The 12,393-nt window shown below is 36.0% G+C and overlaps 1 protein-coding gene across 2 annotated transcripts in view; it reads right to left on the bottom strand.

Annotated features, from left to right (window-relative positions):
* The window catches only part of LOC136806385 (small G protein signaling modulator 2-like), a 37,700-nt gene that overhangs the window by 8,168 nt on the left and 17,139 nt on the right, over positions 1–12,393 (bottom strand). For both annotated transcript variants that reach the window (XM_067062959.1, XM_067062951.1), the window contains 7 exons: positions 12,056–12,339; positions 8,814–9,006; positions 7,238–7,561; positions 3,191–3,365; positions 2,769–2,833; positions 2,290–2,441; positions 415–483 (listed from right to left, as the gene is read on the bottom strand). In XM_067062959.1, coding sequence (XP_066919060.1) covers positions 415–483; positions 2,290–2,441; positions 2,769–2,833; positions 3,191–3,365; positions 7,238–7,561; positions 8,814–9,006; positions 12,056–12,339 — 1,262 coding nt within the window. The remainder of the gene's footprint in view (positions 1–414; positions 484–2,289; positions 2,442–2,768; positions 2,834–3,190; positions 3,366–7,237; positions 7,562–8,813; positions 9,007–12,055; positions 12,340–12,393) is intronic.

The following is a 12,393-nucleotide window of genomic DNA, read 5'->3' on the forward strand; positions in this document are numbered from 1 at the left end:
ATTCCATTCAAAATCGAATTATAGAGAGTTAATACCAAACATCTAAAACAAAAACAACAAAATACAAAGTCTGGAGCTAAAAACTGAGAAGAGAAAGCAGCTTTGAACATGAAGCTGAAACTTGGCCAAACACGGCAAATCAAAGCCTACGAATTTTGGAAGTCATTCAGAAAATTCTAAACTGTTTAAGCGCTTTCCAAAATATTGGAAGAAGTATATCGGTCGAAAGATTATTGGTTGCTGTTTAAAGAAATTCGTGATATTCATGACGTAATGTTTTCTACGGGAATACCCCGGTTTCAGTCAGTAGTGGCAAATTTAAACTAGACAAAAGTTGTGTAAAATTTGCCACTACTGACAAAAACCGGGGTCTTTCCGTAGAAAACATTACGTCATGATTAGCATGATCTATACCTCTTTCCGTATTGAAGGTTCAATACCACCATAATACACGTATAGCTTGATCAGTTCTTTGTTTCGACTCTGAAAGGTAAAAATGAGGGTGAAATATTATTATCAATTTATTATCTATTTCAATTTCTTTTCACCTACATGATAAATTTTAAATTTTAAAAGTTATCTTTCATCATAAACAAAGTAAATAGTACACTACTCCGAGTTTCATGCTTACTGCACTTGTCAAATGTACAAATAAAATGAATCTGTTTTGAAATTCTCATTTAAAAAGCTAAAAAATGTTAAAAAGTTGAAATAATTGGTGCGATAAAAAATTGATGTTCGTATAAAAGGGTAATAAAAGGAAGATAAAAGGAATGCATAAAAATTCTATCATTAGTCCGGTGGGACTGCTTTAAAGTTTTTCAGTAGAAATTTATTTAAATGACGGCATTTTGATACTAATTCCGAACGTTTATTAATCAGGTCAAGTTCTGACGTCATAATGTGATATTTCTCTGTCAGGCACAAATTACATCGTTTTGAGCCATTTACATAAGGACGGGCGTGGTCAATTATTTCCCAGTTCAATTTAGGAGAGATATCCTTCAATTGGAGGTCCCACACGTAGTTCGAAAGTTCGGTTGATTTCTTCTTGTCTTCATTCCTGAACGTATGTTTGTGGCCATACCAACGTTGTTTGAAGGAATTGGCAGTTAAACCAATGTAGTGTTTGCCTTCCTCAGTATCGACTTTTTTGACGTTACACTTGTAGATAACTTCTTTTTCTAAACAATTTCCGTTCAATGGACACCCATTCTTCTTTCTGCAGTTGCACAATTTTTCGTTTTCATTATTTGTATCTACTTGATGATTTAAAACTTTCTTATTGTGTGCTGATATAATTCTCGAAACATTTGGAAGGCAGCTATAACTAACTTTCAGGTTGTTACGATTAAAGATCTTGTGGAGACGGTGGTTCTTCGGGAAGTTTTTGTCTACAATACTCAGAAACCTTTTTGCTACATTTGTTTTTACATTGGTGCTGAACGGTGGGTTGAACCATATAATTTTTCTGGGTCTGGTTTTCGTTCGTTTTGTGTTCGGTGTTTTGTAAGTTAATTTTTCTTTGTAGCCACTTGACTGAAGTGCATCGTTATACATTTGGGATGCTCGGTCGAAAATCTCCTTGTTTGACGAAATTTTGCTTATCCTTTCAGAGATCATTGTTGGTATGCGTTTGATGATGTTTGGTGGATGGTTCGATTTTGTATGTACGTAAACGGGATTACTGTTTGGTTTATTATACGGTTTGTATGTCCCGTCTAGCAGATTTAAAGTGATATCAAGAAAATTAACGGTTGTCAAGTTTGTGTCTATTGTAATTTTGAGATCAAATTCTTCTCTAAAGAGCTGAATAAAATCTTTCACCTACATGATATAATGGTTGGAGTTTATGACAACTTAAAAATTGGTCATTTTCCCAAAAATCTTCGAAATATCCTTAACCATTTCCGTGCCCACGGGGAAAAATGACATTAAAAAAAATTGACAAAAATTTTCGAGGCGATGCAGTTGTCTTCAGCGGGAGGAAATGAAAAAAGTATTTTGAGCAGCCGATGACATGTATATTTGTCCTCACCAGTTGTTAGCCGCCAGGCCCAAAGTCGAATATACTTGACATGGGCCTGTCGAAAAATTTCCGCAATGTCAAACATACTTGACATGGGCACGGAAAGGGTTAAAGGTACTCTTTGCTCAAATTTTCCACTTTAGTTAATTTTATTGACCCTTCCTAAAACTCGTGATGGTGAAAAATAAGTATTCTGTGTAGGGGCATCAAATTATCATTTTTTGGCTAAACAGTACTGCTCCCCCTGGAACAACTCTTACCAGTCCTTTAGCTCTCATGTTTTTCCATATGATATGCGTCAAGCCTTGATGAACGTCGTCCGGCAAATCGTCGTCATTTGTCGGTGTGTCGTGTAAAACCAATGACGCCAAGTGCGTGCGAACTGTTTTCAAGTGACGGTAACTTGCTACCCCTGGAGTAGAAAAGGTAGAACAAATTGTTTTAATCCCGTATTTGTAGAAAGATTTAAAGAACATCATTTTTAAACAAAAGTAAGAACACATTTCTCCCACGCAAGCACGCAAGCACGTAAATTTTGAGAAATTCCCTCTATATCATAAACAAATATAAGTACACCAGTCAAAAAGTAATAAAAGTAATATGTGGCAGAGGTGCACCAACTTGTTGGTCAAATCCTTCCCTTACCGAGCTTTACCAAAGACTAATTGAAAAAATTGAAAAGGTAATAGCTTTTTCATAACTTGAATACTATTCGTTGAAAGTAATAAAAAGTTCTTACATCCGTGAAAAGCTCTCGAAATGATTTGATATTTCATCTTTTCGCATGCCAAGTTCAACGCAATCCTGAAAAGTTGATTATTTGAAAGGACAAGCGTATACTTCTATACCTTTTGGACCATGCTACTTCACAAGTCGCACAAGACGTCGCTTTAAATTGTTTGGCCCAATCCAAGCGGTTCAGAATTTCCTTTGATTCTAAACTATTTCTATTTTATGGCCTTTGGAGATTACATATTTCACGTTATAAACCTTGTTACGTCGTGAATATCCCAATGATTCACCACGCTGAGGCAAATCAAACTTATTAGATTTCAATCTACGTGACAGGGGGGCCGGTTTTCAACCTACTTTTAGGTCCCAAAATAGTAGGGTTTGGTAGCAGATATTAGCAGTACTCCGAGTAGAAAAAATAAGACTTACTTAGAAGGCACGCTGAAAGAGCGCGACAGGCGTACGCGAGGCGTGTGCATCTTTGGGACAAGTGAGCTCTTGGCACCGATTTCTTTAGCCTTCCATGAGTTGACAGATGAATTGATTAGTTTTGTGGCGGCGGCAGCGTTATCGGTCGAGATGAGTTTCCGCAGTTCTGATTTATCTGTTGATCAAAGAGTGATTAGAAAATATGGTTTCTTTAACAAAATCTTGAATACACTCATACATAGTGATTTAAATACAAAATAAAGTACAGGCAACGAGAAAAGTAGGTATAGACCAGACATAGACATTGAAGGAAAGCTCTCAATAAATGCTTTTTAAAACCCTGCTCTTTCGTCAAAAATGTTTAACAAAGTTTCCCTGACTTTTTACACGTATAATTACATCCACACCAATATTTTTCCTCGTCTACACTTAAAGACTCAAACCAGGAAGAGGCCTTGTCCCGGGAGGGGGGAGGTCACTTAAGCAGATTGGATACCTGTCCATGTTTTAGGCCCTGAAAAATATCTGACAGGGTCTAAAATTCTTTTAATTTTCAAGGAGTGTATCTGACAGGGTCGACTTTTGACTTAAGATAATTTTCAGAGTTGAAAGTAGAACAACTTTTCAATTTTTCTTCTACTTTTAGTCATTTCTGCCACTTTTTAGGATTCTGACAAACTACAGTGGCACGTTTCCGCCGGCCGGCAACCAAGATCAGTGCCCTGGGGCCTTGCTATAGCAAAATTAATCATTAGTAAAACTTAAAGTTCATCGCTTTAATCTAGTACCAATTATACCAGTTGTCTTTAAATGAAAACTAAAAGTTCACCGAAGCTTTTCAGCGTCCTGGTGCAGAATGCAGACCTAGCTAGTCTCCAGACAACCTAATGAGCTCCTTTAGAAAAAAAAGATAGCTTAAAAATGATGAAAGAAGAACTTTTTTGAGGAAATCCTAATGACAGAATCCTCACATTTTCAACAAAATAATTATCTACACTCGTATAAAAGAAAATGAAAAAAACTGAAGAAAAAAAGAATGAAAATTGAGGATTTACAATAGATTTATCTTATCTGTTTTCTGCAAACATGTCTACTTTGCTTTTTTTTTTCGTTCGTTCGTTCATTTTTTTCTTTATCCCAATGAACAAGAGAGTATAAGACGCAATCAAACTCATGAAGGTTGTCAGCTTAAAAAAGAAGAAAAAACTGTTCCTTCGACACTCCATATTTCATTATCATTAAAGCTTCTTTAAGAAAATGAGAAGTGATCTGGACCCTAAATGAAATTAAATTCAACCAAGAGTTTCCAGATTTAAATAAGGGCTACTAAGCAAAAACCAATCTTCAGCCTCTTTTATGCAAACATTTTTAATGAAAATGAGGCTCCATTTCGACCAAAATCTGACATTAAATAAAACTTCCGAAGTATACGAAAGAGTGGTACCCTCCCCTTCCTACCTTATATAGATAGCTAAGGAAAAGAATAAAATCGCAAACTTAATAACATTACAAACCCGTTTTCTAATAGGACGAATAAAAAGTTCGAAACATTTTGAAACACTCAAACGCTTGAAAATGAAAATATTTTTTCTACCAGCGAAAAATGATCAGTATTAGATGGAAATATTTCACTTACAAAGACAAATATTCACTAAAGAGCTAATTAGTTTTCTAAACGAGCTGAAAGTAGATTTTGCAATTGAAAATATTTTGAAAAATGAACTTTTACAAGAAAATAATCGAGCTGTGAAAAACAAATTTGCTAAATATATTATTACTCGAAATAGATTTGTTTTCGAAATACTTCATCTAAGAGAGTTTTCAACCCCTGGTCAAAAAATAATCCAGCCATGGAGATATTGCAAAGATTGATTTAGATTTAGCGTAATTTAAATCAGGAAAAACACAAGCGGAAACACTCGGCTTAAAAGCGACTCAAAATTGGAGCCTTAGTACTAAAGTATGTACAGTGGAGTCTCCAAAACTAGAACCCCTAAACTCGAGTTCAACTCAACCACACTTACTGGTTGTCAATTTTGTCAGTTGTCAATGCCTTATAAACTAATCTCCAAAATTTCCTTAACTCGAACAAATTTGTGTTCCCCGTGCAGGTTCGAGTTATAGAGACTTCACCAAAAAAGAGTAAGGTAAGCAAAAATCCACTGGTCTAGTTAACTGGTCGGGGGGGGGGGGTACTACCCTTGCCGACCGGTTGTGCCGCTGAAAAATTGACCCGTGGGTCGACCAAAAAGCTAAAATCTTTCGTTGTTCTATTTTGTCCAAAGTATATTTCAAACTTTTTCAAATACTTATTGAACCTCGACATAACAAGCAAAGGTACCAGCGAAAGTGTCGCAAGATTTTTGTGAAAATTCACAAACCTCAGAAACAAATTCAAAAAAGTTTCATTGCTATATAAATGAAAAGTAGAGAAGAGCGCTCAAAAAGAGAACAAAAAAAACACAATATCTTAAATGTTGTTTCGAGTGAAAAATAAAGTAGCCGCTATAACAATTTAGTAGCAAAGAAGCAAAGAAGATTTTGATTATTACAAGAAGAACATATGTGAAAATAAGAGCTTTCAGAAACAAACCAAAACCAAAACATATACCAAAAAGAGAAACAAAAAGAATACAAACTCAAAACCAAGAAGCATATATCTAACTTTGCTATGACTAAAATTTAATATTCCTTTTTTTCTAAATATTAAAGCTTCGTGCTTCGTCAAAGCAAAGTAGATATAGTATAGAGGGCTTTTAAAAACATATAAGAAAAAAAACTTTAAGCCTGTTTCGATATTACGTTTTTTTTATAAGAATAAACTATATAAGAAAATAAGGCTTCGATAACCAAAATTTTAAGAACAAGTTAAGAACATTTTAAGGCTTTGAGGACTCTAATACTCGAATTTTTTGTGGGAATGGGCAAAAATACCGAAAAATGTCGAAAATAAGAACATGTTAAGAACATCCGAAGGATTCAGAAATTTTGGATGTTCTTATAAAAAAACGAGTAGGTGATAATCGAATCACCGTGGGACACTCAAGACAAGAAAAAGAAGAAAATCTCTAACTACACGTTTTTTTAATATAAGAACATCTATTTTTAAATCTTCAGATGTTTTTAAGTTTTTGAGTTTAAAGCCTACAAGTGTCTTAGCATGTTCTTATTTTCGACATTTTGTGAGTTCTTTTGTCCATTTTCCTAAGAAATTGGGTGCCTTGAAATATTCTTAACTTGTTCTTAACATCTTGGCCATCGAAACATAATGTTCTTATAAAAAGTGTGTATCAGGTACTACGAATGATTAATTTATGAGCATAATTAAATTGATTTTAGACCCTTTTATAGCATCTAGAGGAGATAACAGTCGACTGTGCACAAAATTGGAGACTTATTTTGCAATCGTAACCTAATCGACATCCATGGTGCATCTAATGAAAAATAGGAAAAAAGGGCAATCGATCAACTGTTTCCTACAAAGTATTTTACTGTTACAGACGGCAAAATAAAAAAAAAACGTCTCGCCAAGTACAGGTCGACTACCACCTACCATGCGTTTAGCCTAGGATTCTTTTCCATAGTGTGCATAGGGGTCTGAGCCCCCCTCCCTATATGTGTATCCCCCTATTAAAAAAAAAAAATTTCGAACCCGCGCTATTTACAGCAGCAGTCCACCAGCCATTCAAACGGTAAAATAAAAAAGCCTTCCTGACAAGTACACTCCTTTGTCAAGACCCGCTGGGACCCTAGCCCAACTGTGCCCAAAATTTCGTCCCCAGTGGAAAAAAAGCCCTACAATTTCAGCCCACTGGTAAATTGACTTTGATTTCATCCACATATAAAATTCAATTGAAAAAATTGCACTCCAAAACCCACTGGAATTTTTTGGGCTAGGAGCAAAATAATTTCTATCCCCATTGGGATTTCGGTAGAAATCTTTATCCCCACTGAGGGAAAAACTTCAACCGGGGCTGTGAGACAGGGTCTATGTCCAAGCCGACCATCGCGTACCACTATGGAAAAAAGTTGACGTAATCATCTTACCGATCCCACTTGTCGGTGACGTGAAAATAAGCCGGAAAACGAAGTCTTGTGAGGGTCCAGTACCACCGAGTGAATCTCCTTTCTTTGAGTCCTGACTTTGAAATGCATGTATCAACCGATCAGGTAGAATGTTTTTCTTTAGTCTGGGCCACGTGACACTACTGCTGCTCTTGTGGAATAAAGGTGGATCTAGTCTACCATCAGGACCAAGCCCCTGTTCGAGACAGGTCAGGAATGAGAGGAGGGAGTTACCAGAAGGGAAGGAGAGGGGTGGCAGCTGGACGCCGTCTTGCGTAATCAAAACCACGTTACCACCTTGTTCACCTAGAGAAAATAAAGAAACCGTTAATGTTTGACTGGAGCCGTTTATATTCCATTAAATACAGTAATAATACAGTAATATGGGTGTTATATGATAATACGATAACTGTTACAGGGTAATATTAGTTTATCCTTTCTATTATTTTTTGCTTACTACAGTGCAGTCAACTCACGCTTATTCGAACTCAAACGAGGAGTCGAGTTACAGAGAGATTCGAATTGTAGAGAATATCTTACAAGGGTTTCCTCCATGAGGAAACTGAGAATTACTAGTAGTTCGAATGATAGAAAGATTCGAATAATTTAAAGGCCGGTCTCCACTTTCAAATTAGCGAGATTACACTGTATATCTGAATTAGTCGTCTAGCGTAATATGCTAAACCCACGTTATGGTAAAATTGTTTAATAGACGTACTAATACAACATCTCAGATCTTTTAGGCTGGCGGTTCAACGCTGCTTTAGAAAACAAAGCTTTAAAAACAAATTCTCAGAATAAATCGCCATAATATGAGATAATAGCGAGTTTATGTATTTGCACTTTTGAGAACGGTAGAGTGACTTGGAATAACCCGCAGTTCTGACCCGCAAAATCGAGGACGGTAAAAGTGCTGATTTACCGTCGTCCTCAGCTAGTTAGGATCTAGTCAAATTAGAACCTTACCGTCTCCGTCGCTGAAAAACACACATACATAAACTCGCTAATCCTTAGCATGGCGATCTAGCTTGACAAATGTATATTACAGATTTTTTGATTATCAGATACAGGCTAATGACCAGAAATCAATGCTAATCGAATTGAATATCTCAAATCAATCGAATTTATCGGTTAGCCAAATCAACCATAGCCAATTTTTGACTTGGCAAATTATTTTGTAAACCTTAGAATCGATTATAATGGCTGCATAAAAAGGCCACGCGACCGTGGCTGGCTAAATCAACGACTCGATAACGAATCCAAACCACTCACCTTTATATACCCTGGACCAAGTTTCTCAATCCTGGCAAAGCAAAATGTTTGATCGGAGTTTTTTTGAAAAGTGGTACCCTAATGGTCACACTACTCAATAGCGGTGAAAATTGCACATACATTTCCTCGAATACTTTTGATGATGTAGCCCCGTTAGGACGTTAATTTTTAACATTGCAATGGCTTCTTCTATGGTACCTATTCCAAAAAAACTCCGATCACAGATGGCGGATATAGCTTGGTCCAGGGTATATAAAGGTCAGTTGATCTAAACAAACAATTTTACCTGAGCTATGGCAGTGTAGATACACAACATCGATGAGGTCTACTGTGATAGCCTGATTCCAGAAATGACTTTTCTCGCTTTGCACGGAGATCGTATCATCGTGTAACATAGGATTTGGTGTCCATTTGAGTAGAAGACTATCTATTGATTTGTGAAGTGACAGGTAACCTTGAACAGATGATGGACTTCCAGTCTAAAGAAACAAAAATGTAAGAAAATGTAACTTTCAATGTGGTTTTGGTTTATCTAGACTGAATGTCTGATAAGATACTTGAAAAAACCTTTTCATAAATTATGTTACGAACATCACTTGCCTCATTTTCAAACAATTACCATGGTGATTATGTCTTACAAGACATTAAATGATTCTTTTTATAAATAGGAAGTAGTTTTAATAAAATCCGCCGGGAGTTAATCACCATGACAATAATTTCAAAACGAGGCAAGTGATGTTTGTAACGTATTTTATAAAAAGGTCTATTCTATGAAATTTCTGCTTTCAAGGTTTTTTATCGGGACGAAAATCTCAGTAAAAAATCTCAACTGAACGGACACCCATCTACAAACGACAAAGTCGTAACACTGAGCTTTGAATAATGACGTCAGCCAGCTATGATCAAAAGTTTGAAGGCTAACAAAAGGAGCGCCGCAGGTTTACAGTGGGTTAAAACAGGCCGTTTTAGATAACGTCGAACTTATCAGAAGAAGAGATTTGTATTCTGTTTTAACGAGCGTTGCATGTTTTCGGCGTACTTGCTCTATTGTCTTAAATCCACCAGTGGTTAAGTCCTACAACCAAGGAACCCCTCAAAGGGTGGAGTATGCGGCACCATCATATCAAAATGGAGGTATACTCCAATTCTTTGACCCACATGGAAGAAGATTTTAGAGTTTTCTAATCCAAACTACAGGGGTTGTCAGGAGGATAGCTGCTATTGTTTTCGAAAACCTGCGAAGCGCTGAAATTATATTTTAATGTCACGTAACCTCGAAACACATTTCAGCCAACTAGGATCTCTATTTTTGAAAGTTTCTCTAATTCGAAGAAAATTCATGGTCCCTTGAGGATCGAATAAGAGAATGTGGTTATTAAGCATTTATGTTTAGATAACCATTTAATTTTGGAATTCTTACTTTTGCCGTAGTTAAATAATTGACTTGAAACATAATAATTGCGAAATAATGCTTGACCCTTGCTTTTCACAAAATGGATCTGTTCTTTCTTTGAAAGGTGAACAAACATGCCAGCACCATCAAAATATACTGCTTGTTAATATTCATGATATGTACCATTGCAATGTCTTCGGCGGAACCCAACAGCTGATTGGTTTCAAGTGACGTATTGACTAATTTTACGTCACTTACAACCAATCAGCTGTTGGGTCCGTGATATAATGTCAGAAGACATTGCAATGGCACATATCATGAATTCATAGTACTCGAGAGATATGGAGAAGTCTGTTCCAACAAAAAAATTGGCAGTCTACACATTTACGTATTTTGTTCTCAAGGGATAAAAAGTAAAACCCCGTTGGAAAGATAATTCTGAGTAGACTTTTAAAATCTTTAACTGGTTTCGAAAATTAAAACGAAAAAATTGATGAAAATTGTTTCAACTTTCTACTGAACAAACATATTATTAAATGATATTGATTATCAAAACGTTTTCATTTTCGTAATAAAGTAATAAATGTACCCTTCGAAATGAAAAAGAGAAAAGAAATTTCACACTGTTAAATAGAGTTGGAAGATGGGCTCGAAGAAAGACTCTAATAAATTCTCGCAATCACAATGGCAAAATTAGGTGCAAATGCCACTGTCACAAAAATATCATAAGTCAAATATAAAATCAACTCCCAAACTCAAAAGATGTTAGTGATATTTTAATTGAATGAGTTTCTGTTCTTCACAAAAAGTAACAAAATTCTTTTCTTTTTTTCTTCTCACGATTCAAAACAAATGCCATCAGATTTCATTCTTCAAAAAAAATTTTTTTTCATAAATATACACAATCTATCGTGTTTTCAGTTCTTTCATTTTTTCACTCATCCGAGAAAGAAAAAACACAAGAGCAAGTAAAGTATTGAGCGAGAAAGAGAGAGAGGAAATTAAAGCTAAGGAATTAGGACATAAGAGACAAAAAAGAGGGAAAATATGAAACAATGAAGAGAGGTAATAATAATGATAAACACCTGCCAAAAAAGGAAAGGAAAAACAATAGTATTGAAAAGTAACAAATTCCTCTCCCTCTCCCTCACTCAATCAAAAAACAAAGTTAAGTATATAAGAACAATTTTATAAGAACAATGAGGCTCAAAATCTTCAAAAAATAAGAATAATTTAAGAACAACACTGAGCCTGGCATTATTGAATTTCAAGAAATTTAAGGATCAAAGTCGTAAAAAAAATCGAGTATGAGGCCTAAAATACCTCAATTGCTCAAAGCCGAGTCTCAACAAACATTAATGGGTTCTTATAAAAAAAGAATGTGGCTCACTTTATCTTTAACCCTATCTACAAACAAGCTTTATCTTTATGAGAAACACACCCTAAAATTTCAACACTTAAGATTTTGTATTGAGTCCCTGTCTAACTGGGACTATTGTACGATGAGACGCCTTGGCTGATCAAGTCGATCTTGAAAGACAAGAGAGCATGAATTTTAAATTGAAATGGGTCCCTGTGTAACTAGGATTATTTCAAGATGGTTAATTGAGACGCCTTGGCTGATCAAGTCGATCTCGAAAGATAAGTGAGCATAAATTTTCGGTTAAAATGGGTCCCTGCCTAACTCCAAATTAATTATTGGTGTTACTCACGACCGTGTAATATCGAGGAGTTTCCCTATCAAACATCGCGGCATGAACATTACGAAAACAGTTGACGCTTTCTAAAGAGGACTTTCATCGAATACGGGATCGTATCGAATGATACGTTTCGTCGTTTATTAGAGTTTCTTCTTGACGGTGACTTTAAAGGCCGGTCTCCACTTTCGCGCGAAAACTTTTTGACATTTTTGTAAGGTCATTGGTCGGTTGAAAATGAAGCAATTCCATTGGTGGAAACTCTTTTATGACGTAATCTTTTCTTTAGGCAAAAAAGGTTGGGAAAAAAACTTTCACCCATTTTGCGAGAAAGTGAATACCGGCCTTAGTAGAGCGCATCAAATAGAAGAAGGTCAATTTAGAGGGTTTCAACTGTAAGTAAGCACTCAAAACAGCAACCGTTTTGGCTCAACTTACCACTGTCAATTTGACGTTATTCTTCCCAAACAAAAGCTGCGATTCTCCATTCTGATGTAACGATCCCACATGTTCACGAGCCTGCATCGGTACCCCTGGAATCGACGAATTCAGTTTAGCCGACGACGTCGTGAAAAGCCGACGTCGGTGTGGTGTGACGGACTTATGGGATAATGACGGTGAACTGTAGATACGATGACGTTGGACGAGTTCTTGGGCACTTGGATCCGACCATGAGTTGTCCGGTGTTTTCATCTTCGAATAATCAAGCGAATCCGGTCCGTCTGTAAATAGAAATGAAACAAAATCTCTATAAGGACAATTTTGATTGTCTCTAA

The sequence above is a fragment of the Clytia hemisphaerica genome, unplaced genomic scaffold, assembly GCF_902728285.1.
Source record: "Clytia hemisphaerica strain Z4C2 unplaced genomic scaffold, Clytia hemisphaerica genome assembly, whole genome shotgun sequence".
Classification (NCBI taxonomy): Eukaryota; Metazoa; Cnidaria; class Hydrozoa; order Leptothecata; family Clytiidae; genus Clytia; species Clytia hemisphaerica.